The sequence below is a fragment of the Scyliorhinus torazame genome, chromosome 14 (genome assembly GCF_047496885.1).
Source record: "Scyliorhinus torazame isolate Kashiwa2021f chromosome 14, sScyTor2.1, whole genome shotgun sequence".
Lineage (NCBI taxonomy): Eukaryota > Metazoa > Chordata > Chondrichthyes > Carcharhiniformes > Scyliorhinidae > Scyliorhinus > Scyliorhinus torazame.
The window spans coordinates 7,211,850-7,230,901 of NC_092720.1; the positions used below are offsets into that span (position 1 = coordinate 7,211,850).

General features: G+C 52.9%; 2 protein-coding genes across 3 annotated transcripts in view; one reads left to right on the forward strand and one right to left on the reverse strand.

The window, feature by feature from the left end:
- LOC140389501 (uncharacterized) overlaps positions 1–12,493 on the reverse strand; it is a 34,330-nt gene extending 21,837 nt beyond the window's left edge. The window contains exon 1 of one of the 2 annotated variants that reach the window (XR_011934407.1): positions 12,368–12,483. Coding sequence is in view for 1 of the 2 variants with exons in the window: in XM_072473647.1 (XP_072329748.1) it covers positions 12,368–12,395 (28 nt within the window). In the remaining variant the exon portion in view is untranslated. Of the gene's footprint in view, positions 1–12,367 lie in introns of both variants that reach the window. The other variant, XM_072473647.1, reaches the window with a different exon arrangement.
- Positions 12,494–12,755: 262 nt separating this feature from the next.
- The window catches only part of LOC140389502 (PHD finger protein 13-like), a 55,700-nt gene continuing 49,403 nt past the window's right edge, over positions 12,756–19,052 (forward strand). Inside the window, exons 1-2 of the mRNA XM_072473648.1 lie at positions 12,756–13,070; positions 13,455–13,486. Coding sequence (XP_072329749.1) covers positions 12,977–13,070; positions 13,455–13,486 — 126 coding nt within the window. The 5' untranslated portion in view covers positions 12,756–12,976. The remainder of the gene's footprint in view (positions 13,071–13,454; positions 13,487–19,052) is intronic.

The window sequence follows — 19,052 nt, forward strand, 5'->3', positions numbered from 1 at the left end:
TACCGCAAACCCACGGATAACCTCACGATGCTTCACTTCTCCAGCTTCCACCCTAAACACATTAAAGAAGCCATCCCCTATGGACAAGCGCTCCGTATACACAGGATCTGCTCAGACGAGGAGGAGCGTAACAGACATCTACAGACGTTGAAAGATGCCCTCGTACGAACGGGATATGGCACTCGACTCATCGATCGACAGTTCCAACGCGCCACAGCGAAAAACCGGACCGACCTCCTCAGAAGACAAACATGGGACACAACCGACAGAATACCCTTCGTCGTCCAGTACTTCCCCGGAGCGGAGAAACTACGTCATCTTCTTCACAGCCTTCAACACGTCATTGATGACGATGAACATCTTGCCAAGGTCATCCCCACACCCCCACTACTTGCCTTCAAACAACCGCGCAACCTTAAACGAACCATTGTGTGCAGCAAACTACCCAGTCTTCAGAACAGTGACCACGACACCACACAACCCTGTCATGGCAATCTCTGCAAGACGTGCCAGATCATCGACATGGATACCACTATTACACGTGAGAACACCACCCACCAGGTACGCGGTACATACTCGTGCGACTCGGCCAACGTTGTCTACCTCATACGCTGCAGGAAAGGATGTCCCGAAGCGTGGTACATTGGCGAGACCATGCAGACGCTGCGACAACGAATGAACGGACATCGCGCAACAATCACCAGGCAGGAATGTTCCCTTCCAGTCGGGGAACACTTCAGCAGTCAAGGGCATTCAGCCTCTGATCTCCGGGTAAGCGTTCTCCAAGGCGGCCTTCAGGACCCGCGACAACGCAGAATCGCCGAGCAGAAACTTATAGCCAAGTTCCGCACACATGAGTGCGGCCTCAACCGGGACCTGGGGTTCATGTCACATTACGTTCATCCCCCACCATCTGGCCTGCAAAATCCTACCAACTGTCCTGGCTTGAGACAATTCACACCTCTTTAACCTGGGGTTACCCCATCTCTGGATCTGTAAAGATTTAATCACCTGCTAATGCTCGCATTCCTAGCATTGTTTGGCATCTTTGAATTTGTCTATATATGTGTTTCTGGAACAGACCTCTTCATTCACCTGAGGAAGGAGCAGCGCTCCGAAAGCTAGTGACATCGAAACAAACATGTTGGACTTTAACCAGGTGTTGTAAGACTTTGTACTATGTTATATCATGACAGCCTGTCCGCACCAGTTTACAGTAACAGCTCGGTCCCACCAGGACTATTCCCCAGTGTTATACAGTGACAGACCCATCCCCACCAGCACTGTACCCCAGTGTTATACAGTGACAGGCCCGACCCCACCAGTACTGTACCCCAGTGTTATCCAGTGACAGACCCATCCCCACCAGTACTGTACCTGTGTTATACAGTGAGAGACCCATCCCCACCAGTACTGTGCCCCAATGTTATACAGTGACAGACCCGTCCCCACCCGTGCTGTACCCCAGTGTTATACAGTGACAGACCCATCCCCACCAGTACTGTACCCCAGTGTTATACAGCGACAGACCCATCCCCACCAGTACTGTACCTGTGTTATACAGTGACAGACCTGTCCCCACCAGTGCTGTGCCCAGGTGTTATACAGTGACAGACCCATCCCCACCAGTACTGTGCCTGTGGTATACAGTGACAGACCTGTCCCCACCAGTGCTGTACCCCAGAGTTATACAGTGATAGACCCATCCCCACTAGTACTGTACCCCAGTGTTATACAGTGACAGACCCATCCCCACCAGTACTGAACCCCAGTGTTATACAGTGACAGGTCTGTCCCCACCAGTACTGTTCCCCAGTATAATAGTGTCAGACCCATCCCCGCCAGTACTGTACCCCAGTGTTATACAGTGACAGACCCATCTCCACCAGTACTGTTCCCCAGTGTTATACAGTGACAGACCCATCCCCACAGTACTTTATCCCAGTGTTATAGTGACAGACCTGTCCCCACCAGTACTGTACCCCAGTGTTATACAGTGACAGATCCATCTCCACCAGTATTTTACCCGTGTTATACAGTGACAGACCCGTCCCCACCAGTACTGTGCCCTAGTGTTATACTGTGACAGACCAGTTCCCCCCACCAGGACTGCACCCCAGTGTTATCGTGACAGACCCATCCCCACCAGTACTGTACCCCAGTGTTATACAGTGACAGATCCATCTCCACCAGTATTTTACCCGTGTTATAGTGACAGACCCGTCCCCACCAGTACTGTGCCCTAGTGTTATACAGTGACAGACCTGTCCCCACCAGTACTGTACCCCAGTGTTATACTGTGACAGACCTGTTCCCCCCACCAGGACTGCATCCCAGTGTTATAGTGACAGACCCATCCCCACCAGTACTTTACCCCAGTGTTATACAGTGACAGATCCATCCCCACCAGTACTGTATCCCAGTGTTATACAGTGACAGACCCATCCCCACCAGTACTGTACCCCAGTGTTATACAGTGACAGACCCATCCCCACCAGTACTGTACCCCAGTGTTATACAGTGACAGACCCATCCCCACCAGTACTGTACCCGTGTTATACACTGCCAGACCTGTCCCCACCAGTACTGTACCCCAGTGTTATACAGTGACAGATCCATCTCCACCAGTACTGTACCCAGTGTTATACAGTGACAGACCCGTCCCCACCAGTACTGTACCCCAGTGTTATACAGTGACAGACACGTCCCCACCAGTATTTTACCCGTGTTATACAGTGACAGACCCGTCCCCACCAGTACTGTGCCCTAGTGTTATACAGTGACAGACCTGTCCTCACCAGTACTGTACCCCAGTGTTATACAGTGACAGACCTGTTCCCCCCACCAGGACTGTACCCCAGTGTTATAGTGACAGACCCATCCCCACCAGTACTGTACCCCAGTGTTATACAGTGACAGATCCACCTCCACCAGTACTATACCCCAGTGTTATAGTGACAAACCTGTCCCCACCAGTACTGTACCCTAGTGTTATACCTTGACAGACCCGTCCCCACCAGTACTGTACCCGTGTTATACAGTGACAGACCCATCCCCACCAGTACGATATCCCAGTGTTATACAGTGACATACCCACCGTACTGTACCCGTGTTATACATACATAGATACATAGAAAATAGGAGCAGGAGGAGGCCTTTCGGCCCTTCGAGCCTGCTCGGCCATTCATCACGATCATGGCTAATCATCCAACTCAATAGCCTAATCCTGCTTTCTCTGCTCAGCCTTTGACCCCATTCTCCCCAAGTGCTATATCCAGCCGCCTCTTGAATCGATTCAAAGTTTTAGCATCAACTACTTCCTGTGGTAATGAATTCCACAGGCTCATCACTCTATGGGTGATGACATGTCTTCTTATCTCTGTCCGAAATGGTTTACCCTGAATCCTCAGGCTGTGACGCCTGGTCCTGGTCACACCCATCATTGTTAACATCTTCCCTGCATCTACCCTGTCAAATCCTATTAGAATTTTATAAGTCTCTATGAGATCCCCCTTCATTCTTCAGAACTCCAGCGAGACAAATTCCAAACTACAGTGGCAGACAGGTCCACTTCATACTGTACCCATGTTATACAGTGACAGACCTGTCCCCACCAGTACTGTACCCGTGTTATACAGTGACAGACCTATCCCCATCAGTACTGTACCGCAGTGTTATACAGTGACAGACCCGACCCCACCAGTACTGTACCCCAGCCAGTGCTATACAGTGACAGACTCGTCCCCACCAGAATTGTACCCCAGTGTTACACAGTGACAGACCTGTTCCCACCAGTACTGTACCCGTGTTATACAGTGACAGACCTATCCCCATCAGTACTGTACCCCAGTGTTATACAGTGACAGACCCGTCCCCACCAGTACTGTACCCGTGTTATACAGTGACAGACCTATCCCCATCAGTACTGTACCCCAGTGTTATACAGTGACAGACCCGACCCACCAGTACTGTACCTGTGTTATACAGTGACAGACCTGTCCCAACCAGGACTGTAACCCAGTGTTATATAGTGACAGACCCATCCCCACCAGGACTGCACCCGTGTTATACCTTGACAGACCCATCCCCACCAGAACTGTACTCCAGTGTTATACAGTGACAGACCAGTCCCCACCAGTACTGTACCCCAGTGTTATAGTGACAGACCTGTCCCCACTAGTTCTGTACCCGTGTTCTCCAGTGACAGACCCGCCCCCATCAGTACTGTACCCCAGTGCTATACAGTGACAGACCCATCCCCACCAGTATTGTATCCCAGTGTTATACAGTGACAGACCCATCCCCACCAGTACTGTATCCCAGTGTTATACAGTGACAGACCCGTCCCCACTCGTGCTGTACCCCAGTGCTATACAGTGATAGACCCATCCCCACCAGTACTGTGTCCTAGTGTTACTCAGTGACAGACCTGTTCCCACCAGTACTGTACACCAGTGTTATCCAGTGACAGATCCATCCCCACCAGTACTGTATCCCAGTGTTATACAGCGAGACCCGTCCCCACTCGTGCTGTACCCCAGTGTTATACAGCAACAAACCCATCCCCACCAGTATTGTACCCCAGTGTTGCACAGTGACGGTCCCGTCCCCACCAGTACTGTCCCCCAGTGTTATACAGCAACAGAGCCATCCCCACCAGTACTGTACCCCAGTGTTATACAGTGACAGACCCGTCCCCACCAGTACTGTCTCCCAGTGTTATACAGTGACAGCCCCGTCCCCACCAGTACTGTACCCCAGTGTTATACAGTGACAGCCCCGTCCCCACCAGTACTGTACCCCAGTGTTATACAGTGACAGACCCATCTCCACCAGTACGGTACCCCAGTGTTATACAGTGACAGACCCGTCCCCACCAGTACTGTACCCCAGTGTTATACAGTGACAGACCCGTCCCCACCAGTACTGTACCCCAGTGTTATACAGTGACAGACCCGTCCCCACCAGTACTGTACCCCAGTGTTATACAGTGACAGACCCGTCCCCACCAGTACTGTACCCCATTGTTCTACAGTGACAGACCCGTCCCCACCAGTACTGTACCACAGTGTTATACAGTGACAGACCCGTCCCCACCAGTACTGTACCACAGTGTTATACAGTGACAGACCCGTCCCCACCAGTGCTGTACCCCAGTGTTATACAGTGACAGACCTGTCCCCACCAGTACTGTACCCCAGTGTTATACAGTGACAGACCAGTCCCCACCAGTACTGTCTCCCAGTGTTATAGTGACATACCCGTCCCCACCAGTACTGTACCCCAGTGTTATACAGTGACAGACCCATCCCCACCAGGACTGCACCCGTGTTATACCTTGACAGACCCATCCCCACCAGAACTGTACTCCAGTGTTATACAGTGACAGACCAGTCCCCACCAGTACTGTACCCCAGTGTTATAGTGACAGACCTGTCCCCACTAGTTCTGTACCCGTGTTCTCCAGTGACAGACCCGCCCCCATCAGTACTGTACCCCAGTGCTATACAGTGACAGACCCATCCCCACCAGTATTGTATCCCAGTGTTATACAGTGACAGACCCATCCCCACCAGTACTGTACCCCAGTGGTATACAGTGACAGACCCGTCCCCACCAGTACTGTACCCAGTGTTATACAGTGACAGACCCGTCCCCACCAGTACTGTACCCCAGTGTTATACAGTGACAGGCCGGATTTCAGATCTTCCTGGATTTCATGTTGGGCTGTAATGCCCAAGCTGGGTTGTGTGGGGAGCAGGGTCGCTGAGATTGCTGGAATGAACCTGCACAATAATAGCAAAGCAGATAACGGGTCCGATGCCACATTGTGCCAGCTGAATCATCCAGTTCAATTTTCTTTTTAACTGTACTCAATTGAAATTAATGAATGAAGCATTTTTAAAACTCAGATTTTTGGACAGGTGGTGGTGAGAAACATAGAACATAGACCATAGAACAATACAGCGCAGTACAGGCCCTTCGGCCCACGATGTTGCACAGAAACAAAAGCCATCTAACCTACACTATGCCATTATCATCCATATGTTTCTCCAATAAACTTTTAAATGCCCTCAATGTTGGCGAGTTCACTACTGTTGCAGGTAGGGCATTCCACGGCCTCACTACTCTTTGCATAAAGAACCTACCTCTGACCTCTGTCCTATATCTATTACCCCTCAGTTTAAAGCTATGTCCCCTCGTGCCAGCCATTTCCATCCGCGGGAGAAGGCTCTCACTGTCCACCCTATCTAACCCCCTGATCATTTTGTATGCCTCTATTAAGTCTCCTCTTAACCTTCTTCTCTCCAACGAAAACACCAAGTCCATCAGCCTTTCCTCATAAGATTTTCCCTCCATACCAGGCAACATCCTGGTAAATCTCCTCTGCACCCGCTCCAAAGCCTCCACGTCCTTCCTATAAATGCGGTGACCAGAACTGTACGCAATACTCCAAATGCGGCCGTACCAGAGTTCTGTACAGCTGCAACATGACCTCCTGACTCCGGAACTCAATCCCTCTACCAATAAAGGCCAACACTCCATAGGCCTTCTTCACAACCCTATCAACCTGGGTGGCAACTTTCAGGGATCCATGTACATGGACACCTAGATCCCTCTGCTCATCCACACTTCCAATAACTTTACCATTAGCCAAATATTCCACATTCCTGTTATTCCTTCCAAAGTGAATCACCTCACACTTCTCTACATTAAACTCCATTTGCCACCTCTCAGCCCAGCTCTGCAGCTTATCTATATCCCTCTGTAACCTGCTACATCCTTCCACACTATCGACAACACCACTGACTTTAGTATCGTCTGCAAATTTACTCACCCACCCTTCTGCGCCTTCCTCTAGGCCATTGATAAAAATGACAAACAGCAACGGCCCCACAACAGATCCTTGTGGTACTCCACTTGTAACTGAACTCCATTCTGAACATTTCCCATCAACCACCACCCTCTGTCTTCTTTCAGCTAGCCAATTTCTGATTCACATCTCTAAATCACCCTCAATCCCCAGCCTCTGTATTTTCTGCAATAGCCTACTGTGGCGAACCTTATCAAACGCTTTGCTGAAATCCATATACACCACATCAACTGCTCTACCCTCGTCTACCTGTTCAGTCACCTTCTCAAAGAACTCGATAAGGTTTGTGAGGCATGACCTACCCTTCACAAAGCCATGCTGACTATCCCTGATCATATTATTCCTATCTAGATGATTGTAAATCTTGTCTCTTATAATCTCCTCCAAGACTTTACCCACTACAGACGTGAGGCTCACCGGTCTATAGATGCCGGGGTTGTCTCTGCTCCCCTTTTTGAACAAAGGGACCACATTTGCTATCCTCCAGTCCTCTGGCACTATTCCTGTAGCCAATGATGATATAAAAATCAAAGCCAAAGGTCCAGCAATCTCTTCCCTGGCCCCCCAGAGAATCCTAGGATAAATCCCATCAGGACCCGGGGACTTATCTATTTTCAGCCTGTCCAGAATTGCCAACACCTCTTCCCTACGTACCTCAGTGCCATCTATTCTATTAGCCTGGGTCTCAGCATTCTCCTCCACAACATTATCTTTTTCCTGAGTGAAAACTGACGAAAAATATTCATTTAGTATCTCGCCTATCTCTTCAGACTCCACACACAACTTCCCATCCCTGTCCTTGACTGGTCCTACTCTTTCCCTCGTCATTCGCTTATTCCTGACATACCTATAGAAAGCTTTTGGGTTTTCCTTGATCCTACCTGCCAAATACTTCTCATGTCCCCTCCTTGCTCGTCTTAGCTCTCTCTTTAGATCCTTCCTTGCTACCTTGTAACTATCCATCGCCCCAACTGAAACTCCACACCTCATCTTCACATAGGCCTCCTTCTTCCTCTTAACAAGAGATTCCACTTCTTTGGTAAAACACGGTTCCCTCGCTCGACGCCTTCCTCCCTGCCTGACCGGTACATACTTATCAAGAACACGCAGTAGCTGATCCTTGAATAAGCTCCACTTATCCAGTGTGCCCAACACTTGCAGCCTACTTCTCCACCTTATCCCCCCCAAGTCACGTCTAATGGCATCATAATTGCCCTTCCCCCAGCTATAACTGTTGCCCTGCGGTGTATACTGATCCCTTTCCATCATTAACGTAAACATCACCGAATTGTGGTCACTGTCCCCAAAGTGCTCTCCTACCTCCAAATCCAACACCTGGCCTGGTTCATTACCCAAAACCAAATCCAACGTGGCCTCGCCTCTTGTTGGCCTGTCAACATATTGTGTCAGGAAACCCTCCTGCACACACTGTACAAAAAACGACCCATCTAATGTACTCGAACTATATCTTTTCCAGTCAATATTTGGAAAGTTAAAGTCTCCCATAATAACTACCCTGTTACTTTCGCTCTTATCCAGGATCATCCTCGCCATCCTTTCCTCTACATCCCTAGAACTATTTGGAGGCCTATAGAAGACTCCCAACAGGGTGACCTCTCCTTTCATGTTTCTAATCTCAGCCCATACTACCTTGGAAGATGAGTCCTAATCTAGCATCCTCTCCGCCACCGTAATACTGCTCTTGACTAGCAGCGCCACACCTCCCCCTCTTTTGCCTCCTTCTCTGAGCTTACTAAAACACCTAAACCCCGGAACCTGCAACATCCATTCCTGTCCCTGCTCTATCCATGTCTCCGAAATGGCCACAACATCGAAACTGTAGCTACAGTAACTTTCAAAAGGGAATTAGTAAAGGAAGCACTTGTGGAGTTATAGGGAAACAAACAGTGCTGATTGGAGAGATTTCAGAGAGTCAGCCCAAGTACAATGGACTCAGGAATACCAAATTGATTGTTGGGAAGGCGGGACTGACGTACGAGGAGAGATTGAGTCGGTTAGGATTGTATTTGCTGGAGTTCAGAAGAATGAGGGGGGAATCTCACAGAAACCTATAAAATTCTAAACCTCCTGCACTGCAAATTCTATGATTCTATGACTAGACAGGGTAGATGCAGGAAGGATGTTATCGATGATGGGGTTGTCCAGAACCAGGGGTCACAGTCTGAGGATACAGGGTAGACCATTTAGGAAAGAGATCAGGACACATTTCTTCACTAAGAATGGTCGGCATGAAGAGTTTGTTACAACAGGAAGCAGTTGAGGCCAAAACATTGTACGTTTTCAAGAAGCAGTTAGAAACAGCACTTAGGGCAAAGGGGATCAAAGGATATGGGAGGGGGGGGGGGTGGTGGTGGAAAAGAGGGGAGAGTGGGATTAGGCTATTGAGTTAGATGACCAGCCATGATCATAATGAATGGCGGAGCAGGCGCTTAGTGCAGAATGGCCTCCTCTGTTCTTATTTATGTTTCTATGAATTCCCCCCCAACTCCAAACGACATATCATCCTGACTTGGAAATATATTGCCGTTTCTTCACCATCCTAGTGTCAAAATCCTGGAGCTTCCTCCCTAACAGCACTGCGGGTGTACCTACACCTCAGGGACACCACCTTCTCAAGGGCACTGGGCAATAAATGCTGATCTCGCCAATAACTAGCTCATTCCATGAAATTACAAAGCCACAATCCCAAGAGCCCTTCACTCCTGTACCAACCATGAGTGGCATCTTACCAAAATGCTTTGTCAAAATTCTAATCCATTACACCCACTGGTTCCCTTTTAGCTAACCTATCGGTTCCATCCTCAGCAATGCTAGATTTCTCACACATGCTTGTCGTTCCATAAAACTATCGACTACCTGATTATGTTACAACTTTTCTTGATTTCCTGTTAGCACTTACTTTGTGACATAACCTAGTATTTTTCCCAATGACTAGCGCCATGTTAATTGGCCTTGGGGTTTGCTGTTTTCTCTCGCACTCCTTTTTTGTACAGCAGCATGGAGACAAGTCTTGAACTAAACATCCAGTAGCAAAAACGCAGGCAGGAGTGAGTGGAGGACATGCCATTGGAGCTTACAAAAACAAGATTTATTCACTTCACTTGGTTTGAGTTCGAGATGTGCAGTGTTCTGCCATTAGTTAAGTGGGTTGGCAGCATAAATGAGAGCAGCTGGATGCGAGCTATATAAATCTAATGATACAACATGTAATGCAGTCAAGGCACATGTTGCCTGGCAATCAATTAGCTCAAACAGGCATTAAGCAGAATTCTCTGTAACAGATTAGGAAAAGGTATTTGGTCAGGGTCATTGTGACCTGGCCTAATATAACTACGGTGTGTCCAGGAGCAGACCCAGCCAGTCATGACAGAAATTGAACAAATTTACACTGGCATCAGGAAAAGTTTGGTAAAGTGTGGAAATGTCCCATAACACACTGTACAAGTGACATCATGTACAGCTGAGAAATAATTGAGGTACAAGAGGTCAAAGCGAATCGCCATACTGCAATCTGATAGCCAGGATTATGCATGCATGGCTCATTCCCATCCTGGGTCATAGAATCACTAGTGCAGAAGTCCTTTCAGCCCATCGAGCCTCTGAAAGAGCACCCTACCTAGGCCCACTCCCTGCCCTATTCCCACCTAACCTTTTGGACATTAAGGAGCAATTTAGCGTGGCCAATCCACCTAGCAAGGGCAAATCTGCCTAACCAGCACATCTTTGGACTGTGGGAGGAAACCAGAGCACCCGAAGGAAACCCACGCAGACACTGGGAGAATGTGCCAACCCCACACAGTCATCCAAGGTCGGAATCGAACTCTGGTAGTGGATTGAGCAGAGTAACCATGCTTGGTCTGGACCCAAATTGCACTCGTTCAAGTCAGAATGCTGCAGAAATTAATCAAGCGTGTCACAAAGGCAAAGTGACTTTAATGGAGGATTTTAACTTTAACATAGATTGGGAGAGGCAATTAAACACCTGTCAGAAAGGTAGTGAATTTATGAAGTGTGTCAGGGATAATTTCCTCCAGCAATATGTTCTGAGTACAACAAGGGGACAAGCAATATTGGATTTATTCATGAGCAATATTTATTTATTAACCTAATTGCAAGTGAATATTTATTAAATAGTGATCATAACATGATCAAGTTCAAGGTAATGTTTGAAAGTGAAAAGCACAAATTAGCTGCTAGAACTTTAGATTTACGGGAGGCCGACTTTAATGAGATGAGACCGAGACTGTCCATAGTAAACTAGGAAAATCTACCAATGGGTGAAACAACTGAAGAAAAGAGCAACATGTTTCAGAAAACATTTAACGCAATACAGAAAGTCCCTAAGGGATAGCTAAAGAGATAAGGGACAGCATAAAACTAAAAAGGCTTACCAAAATGCAAAAAATTAGCACAGATCCTACCAAATGGGAAAGACACAAGACCAGCAAAGAGCCACAAAGTAGTTTATAGGAGCTATTAAAAGGGGTTATGAAAGGAAACTTACAAGGGACATCAAAATCAATAAAAAGTTTTATGGTTATAAAAAGGAAAAGCAGGTGGCCAGGAACAATGTTGGCCCTCTAAAGACTGAAAGTGGAGATATTGTCAGCGAGTGACTATGGGGGCATGCTGAATAATTACTTTGCCTTGGTATTTACATTGGAAAAGGATACCATCGGGAGGACATTGATAGCAGATTGGGGATAAGGACTAAATAATATTAACACACGGAAATCATCAATAAGGGAAATCAATGGAAGTAGAATCATAAATCCCCAGGACCTGATGGTTTTCTCCGAAGGTGTTAAAGGAAGTAGGGAACACATTGTAGATGCCCTAACTAAATATTTTTTTAATAATCTTTATTATTGTCACAAGTAAGCTTACATTAACACTGCAATGAAGTTACTGTGAAAAGATCCTAGTCGCCACACTCCGGCACCTGTTCGGGTACACAGAGGGAGAATTCAGAATGTCCAATTCACCTAACAGCACGTCTTTCAGGACTTGTGGGAGGAAACCGGAGCACCCGGAGGAAACCCACGCAGACACGGGGAGGATGTGCAGACTCCGCACAGACAGTGACCCAAGCCGGGAATCAAACCTGGGACCCTGGAGCTGTGAAGCAACAGTGCTAACCACTGTGATACCGTGCCGCCCAATTTGGAGCACCCCAGATTCAGGAGTGGTTCCCTCCGGATTGGAAAATTGATCCTGTCACAATTGTCGGATTCTGGGATGGGAAAGTGAGCACCTGGGAAATGTCCAGTTCACCAGGGAGGGACAACATAGATCCATGACAGGCAGGTCATGCCTGACCGAGGTTGATGCAGCCTCTCTCTCTCTCTGGCCTCTGCGCTCCACGTGGGGGGCATCCGGGTTTATTTGAGACAAACCCAAACACACTGAATCGTGCAGCGGCCACGCTCCCTGTTCCCTCCCGGCGGAGGCTGCAGGCCAGGCCGGGCCTACCTCGGTCGGCCCAGCGTCCGATCCCCATCCAGCCATCTTCGCTCCGAGCGCCTGGCTCGGACTAACGGCCGCGGCTGCCAGCCAGGGTCTTTATAACCTGCGGCTGGGGGGCGGGGACGGCGTGTACCAACTGCCATTCACTCAGCACGCCAGTGGAGGGGGGTAAGAGGCAACACACAGAAATCAATCCCCACCTTCTGCCTGAAAATACCGTTTTGGATCATTGCAAATAATTAATTATAGGAATAAGGTCTGACTGTCACTATTATGGTCTGAAGCAGGCTGACTTGAGGCCTGTTGTGGCTCCCGCCTCATTCTGCCACCCCCCCCTCCTTTCTTGCGGAGATGGGTGTGCCCGGCTCTGGGTGACGTCATTGACAGGCTGGCTGGGCTGGAGTTTCTGCCCAGAGCTCACGCTGGGGTCTCGGTGTTGCTCGCTCGGGTCTTGCTGCTGGCCTGGCTCCTGCTGCCCAGAGCTGAGGCTGGGGTCTCGGTGCTGCTAGTCCGGCTCCTGCAGCTGCCGCCCGAGCTCAGGCTGGGGTCCTGCTCCTGCTAGTCCGGCTCCTGCTGCCCAGAGCTCAGGCTGGGGTCCTGGTGCTGCTGGTCTCTATGTGTCGCCCCTTTGTTATTTTAATCTTTACGTTGGAGAATAGCGAGGAAGCCGGAGGGATGACATCGCAGATCAATAATCAAGTTTGTGCAGGTAAATTATAAAAACGAGAGAAAGAACTTCCCACATTTAAATGGGACTGGGCGCAGTGTCTTTGTAGCTGCTAATGGAGTGAGTGGGACTGGGCGCGTCTCCGCCTCCTCCCCACCCCCCCCTTTCCCTTCCTTACTTTTAATCATTCCATTAACCAATACAACTTTTAATGGCCACAGTCTTTGGGAAAGGGGGTTGGGAGGGGAAGCTTAACTTTCAGGCTGCAGAAGTTGATTTTCAGGCAACTCTGCAATTTGTATTCTGTCCTAACTAACTGTGTGTGTGTGTGTGTGTGTGGGGTGGGGGTGGGGGGTGGGGGGGGGGGGGGGGGGGGGAAAGAGAGAATAATAATGATTATTAATGTGAAAGTTTCATCTCTTTCAGAAGCGGTCTCGGGGCCGGAGATGGTTTCTGAGGTGAGTGGCTGCTCTCCAGGATTGTCTCTGTTGCTCGGGTGTTTGAGCTGATTTCGGGGATGTCAGCAGCTTTCTGACGTGTTTTTCTTCTGGCGTTTGGTTTTGTTTGCAGCATGTTTTTGGTGAGGAGTGAAGTGAATCCTTGTCCCCGGTGTGTGGGCAGTCAGTACAATGGAGGGTGCTGCCTTCAGTTTGGTGTTGAGGGGAGATTTGCTGTGAGGAGGAGGGGGGAGGGGAGATTTGCTGAGGTACTGTTGGGGGGGGGGGGGGGGGGCAGGTTGGCAGCAGGCCGCGGGGTGTGCTGCGTTTTGCTGCCAGTGTCGGGGGCCCTGAGGCTATTCCTCCTCCTCGGCCTTGCTGCAGGAGGGTGGCCGGTGTGAGCACTCGGGCTGGAGGAGTTGGGGCTGCTCTGGCGGGCCACTCGGCCCCCCCCCCCACCCTCCTCTCGCTCGTCACCCTCTTCCCCCTTCCTTCCCCCCCCCCCCCCCCCACCTCTCTCGCTCTCCCCCCCCCCCCCCCCCTCCCCCTCTCTCCCCCCCCCCCTCCCCCTCTCCCCCCCCCTCTCTCCCCCCCCCCCACCTCTCTCGCTCCTCCCCCCCCCCCCTCCTCTCGACTCTCCCCTCCCCTCCCCCCCCCCCCTCTCTCGCTCTCCCCCCCCCCCTCTCGCTCTCTCCCCCCCCCCCCCCCCTCTCGCTCTCCCTTCCCCCCCCCCCCCTCTCGCTCTCTCCCCCCCCCTCTCGCTCTCTCCCCCCCCCCTCTCGCTCTCTCCCCCCCCCCTCTCGCTCTCTCCCCCCCCCCTCTCGCTCTCTCCCCCCCCCCTCTCGCTCTCTCCCCCCCCCCCTCTCGCTCTCTCCCCCCCCCCTCTCGCTCTCTCCCCCCCCCTCTCGCTCCTCCCCCCCCCCTCTCGCCTCTCTTCCCCCCCCCCTCTCGCTCTCTTCCCCCCCCCTCTCGCTCTCTCCCCCCCCTCTCGCTCTCTCCCCCCCCCCCTCTCGCTCTCTTCCCCCCCCTCTCGCTCTCTCCCCCCCCCCCTCTCGCTCTCTCCCCCCCCCCCTCTCGCTCTCTCCCCCCCCCTCTCGCTCTCCTCCCCCCCCCTCTCGCTCTCTCCCCCCCCCTCTCGCTCTCTCCCCCCCCTCTCTGTCCCCCCCCTCTCTCTGTCCCCCCCTCTCTCTGTCCCCCCCCTCTCTCTGTCCCCCCCCCCTCTCTCTGTCCCCCCCCCCCTCCTCTCTGTCCCCCCCCCCTCTCTCTGTCCCCCCCCCCCTCTCTCTGTCCCCCCCCCTCTCTCTGTCCCCCCCCCTCTCTCTGTCCCCCCCCCCTCTCTCTGTCCCCCCCCCTCTCTCTGTCTCCCCCCCCCTCTCTCTGTCCCCCCCCTCTCTCTGTCCCCCCCCCTCTCTCTGTCCCCCCCCTCTCTCTGTCCCCCCCCCCCTTCTCTCTGTCCCCCCCCCCCTCTCTCTGTCCCCCCCCCCTCTCTCTGTCCCCCCCCCTCTCTCTGTCCCCCCCCCCTCTCTCTGTCCCCCCCCCCTCTCTCTGTCCCCCCCCCCTCTCTCTGTCCCCCCCCCCTCTCTGTCCCCCCCCCCCTCTCTGTCCCCCCCCCCTCTCTCTGTCCCCCCCCCTCTCTCTGTCCCCCCCCCCTCTCTCTGTCCCCCCCCCCCTCTCTCTGTCCCCCCCCCCCTCTCTCTGTCCTCCCCCCCTCTCTCTGTCCTCCCCCCCCCCTCTCTGTCCTCCCCCCCTCTCTCTGTCCTCCCCCCTCTCTCTGTCCTCCCCCCTCTCTCTGTCCTCCCCCCTCTCTCTGTCCCCCCCCTCTCTCTGTCCCCCCCTCTCTCTGTCCCCCCCCCCTCTCTCTGTCCCCCCCCCCTCTCTCTGTCCCCCCCCCTCTCTCTGTCCCCCCCCCTCTCTCTGTCCCCCCCCCTCTCTCTGTCCCCCCCCCTCTCTCTGTCCCCCCCCTCTCTCTGTCCCCCCCCCCTCTCTCTGTCCCCCCCCCCTCTCTGTCCCCCCCCCTCTCTGTCCCCCCCCCCTCTCTGTCCCCCCCCCCTCTCTGTCCCCCCCCCCTCTCTGTCCCCCCCCTCGTCCCCCCCCCTCTCTGTCCCCCCCCCCTCTCTGTCCCCCCCCCTCTCTGTCCCCCCCCTCTCTGTCCCCCCCCCTCTCTGTCCCCCCCCCCTCTCTGTCCCCCCCCCCTCTCTGTCCCCCCCCCTCTCTGTCCCCCCCCCCTCTCTGTCCCCCCCCCTCTCTCTGTCCCCCCCCCTCTCTCTCTGTCCCCCCCCTCTCTCTCTGTCCCCCCCCTCTCTCTCTGTCCCCCCCCTCTCTCTCTGTCCCCCCCCTCTCTCTCTGTCCCCCCCCCTCTCTCTCTGTCCCCCCCCTCTCTCTCTGTTCCCCCCTCTCTCTGTTGTCCCCCCCCTCTCTCTGTTGTCCCCCCCCCCCCTCTCTCTGTTCCCCCCCCCCCTCTCTGTTTCCCCCCCCCCCCTCTCTGTCTCACTCTCTGTCCCTCTGTCTCTGTTCCTCTCTCTCTCTGTGCAGTCGCCATCTTGCTAGTGAATGTCAAAAAAAGTGAACCTTTCCCTCAAAAAACAAAAGGTTGGGAATCTGAGTAAAAGTGTATGTCAGAGGGGGATAGAATCCCGCTCTTTCCTGGCTGTCTGGGAGCAGCAGCTGAGAACATGCTTCCCAGTCAGGAATGCACTTTGCTTCTTCCACGCCCCCCCCCCCCCCCTTTCAATCGTGCCCCCTTTATTCTGATCTTTTCCTCCTTCCCTGTCTCGGTTTTTTGGAGAAATCGCATGTTTCCCAGCCACGTGCTGGAATGATTTGGTTCCCACTCTGACTGCAGAAATTGGCGCTGCTTTTCTCTGGGATCCGGAGTGAAGCCCCCTCGGGGGTTGCCCCGGCTCCCCGCGGGCTGAGGGCCAGTCTCCAGCCCCGGCCTCCCTGCAATCCCTGCCTGCATTGCTGTTTGAAGGAATGTTTACTCCAGGGTCCCCAACAGTATAAAAGGCTCTTTAAAAGGTTGCCATGCTTCAGAGGTTTCTGAACTAATTTCCAAGAAGCCCTCCCCGGCCTCTGGAAACTTTGTCACTTTTTAGTATCAATTATTGTCTGAAAATGTGTCCCTGCGATTGGCAACATGGGGGAGAGTGAGACCGCTCCCTGTCCACACAGCTCCTTCCGCGGGAGACGGTTTCCGGGCCCCGGCCCGGTGAAACCTTCAATCCTGGCGGTCGGGATGGTGAAGCCGGCGGGGCGGCTGCCACTCTGCGGGCTGAGTGAGGACGGAGCCGCCAGGCCGCCGCTCGCTTTCCCGTCCGGAGAATCAGCAACCTTGCGGCGGATTTCCTGACTTCAGCCGCTCAATCTAACCAGAGAGACCCCCCCCCCCCCCCCCCACCACCACCACCACAACACATGGACAGACCCCCCTCCACCCCACATCGACAGACCCCCCTCCACCCCACATCGACAGACCCCCCTCCACCCCACATCGACAGACCCCCACCCCACATCGACAGACCCCCACCCCACATCGACAGACCCCCACCCCACATCGACAGACCCCCACCCCACATCGACAGACCCCACCCCACATCGACAGACCCCCACCCCACATCGACAGACCCCCACCCCACATCGACAGACCCCCACCCCACATCGACAGACCCCCACCCCACATCGACAGACCCCCACCCCACATCGACAGACCCCACCCCACATCGACAGACCCCCACCCCACATCGACAGACCCCCACCCCACATCGACAGACCCCCACCCCACATCGACAGACCCCCACCCCACATCGACAGACCCCCACCCCACATCGACAGACCCCCACCCCACATTGACAGACCCCCATCCCACATTGACAGACCCCTCCCACCCCACATTGACAGACTTCTCCCACCCCACATTGACAGACCCCCCCACCCCACATTGACAGACCCCCCCCCCACCCCACATTGACAGACCCCCCCACCCCACATTGACAGACCCCGCCCCACCCCACATCGAAAGACCCCCACATCGACAAATCCCCCCTCCCCCATCCCCACCCCCGGCTCTCTTTTCCCCCCCACTCTCACACCCCCCATCTCCCGCATCCCCCTGCTCTCACCCCCTCTCTTTCCCCTCCCCCAGGCTCTCACGCCCCCCACATCCCAGGCTCTTCCCCCCCCCCCCCCCCCGCGCTGTTGCACACTCCCGCCATTGGCCGCTGGCTCATCGCCGCCTGCCCTCTTCCCTCCTCCAGCCCCCCACACCCGTCAGCCCTCTTTCTTCATTTTCCCCCCTCCCCTAGCCTGCTCTTTTTCCTCTTCCCCAGGCTTGGAGCCCGAGTGGCCTGTTCCTGTGCTATATTCGTTGTTCGGCACCATTCGTGACTCCAGATAACAAAGCAGTCCATGTCCAAATGCGGTAAGACCTGGACAATAGTGGCATTTAAGGGGCATCTATACAAATATATGAATAGGGTGGGAATGGAAGAATATGGACTCTGTTCGTGCAGACAGTTTTGAGCAGGTACCATGGTCGATGCAGGCTTGGAGGGCCAAAGGGCCTGTTCCTGTGCTGTTCTTTGTTCACTGCCCCATGACATTCAATGGCATTACCATTGCTGAATCCCCAACAATCAACATCCTGGCGGTTACCATTGATCAGAAGCTGAACTGGACTAGCCGGATTAATACTGTGGCTACCAGGGTAGGAAAAAAGGCTAACTCACCTCCTGACACCGCCCCGCTCCAAGCCAGTCCACCATCGACAAGGCACAAGTCAGGAGTGTAATGGAATACCCTCCCTTGCCTGGTTCAGTGCAGCTCCAACAACATTCACGAAGCCTGACACCATCCAGATCAAAGCAGCCCATTTGATTGCTCCCACTTCCACAACCCTCCACCACCAATGGCAGTGGCAGCCATGTGTACCATCTACAAGATGCACTGCAGTAACTCACCAAGGTTCATTAGGCAGCATCTTCCAAACCCACCACCACTACTATCCAGAAGGCCAAGGGCAGCCGATACCTGGGAACCTCAGCACCTGGAGGCTCCCCTCCAAGTCACTCACCACCCTGACTTGGAAATATATCGCTGCTCCTTCACTGTCGCTGGACAACATCCTAGAATTCCCTCCTTAACAGCACAGTGGGTGTACTACACCTCAAGGACTGCAGCGGTTCAAGAACGCAACTCACCACCACGTTCTGAAGGGCAACAAGGGATGGACAATAAATGCTGGCCTTAGCAGCGACGGCCACATCACGTAACAAATTTAAAAAATAATAATCTACTTCAGTGCTTTTCTTCCCACACTATCCCATATCCCTTTGTCATTGACGTTTAGAAATCTGTCAATCTCGACTTTGAGCATACTCAATGACTGAACTTCCACAGCCCTCTGACTAAAAAATTCCAAAGATTCATAACCCCCCTAGTTAAAGAAACTCTCTTCGTCTTGGTCCTAAGTGGCTTCCCCCTTATTCTAAAATTGCATTGGCTGATTATAAACTCCCCACCCAGGGGAAACATCGATCCTGTCTATCCAGAATCACAGAATTGTTGTGGTGCAGAAGGAGGCCCATCATGG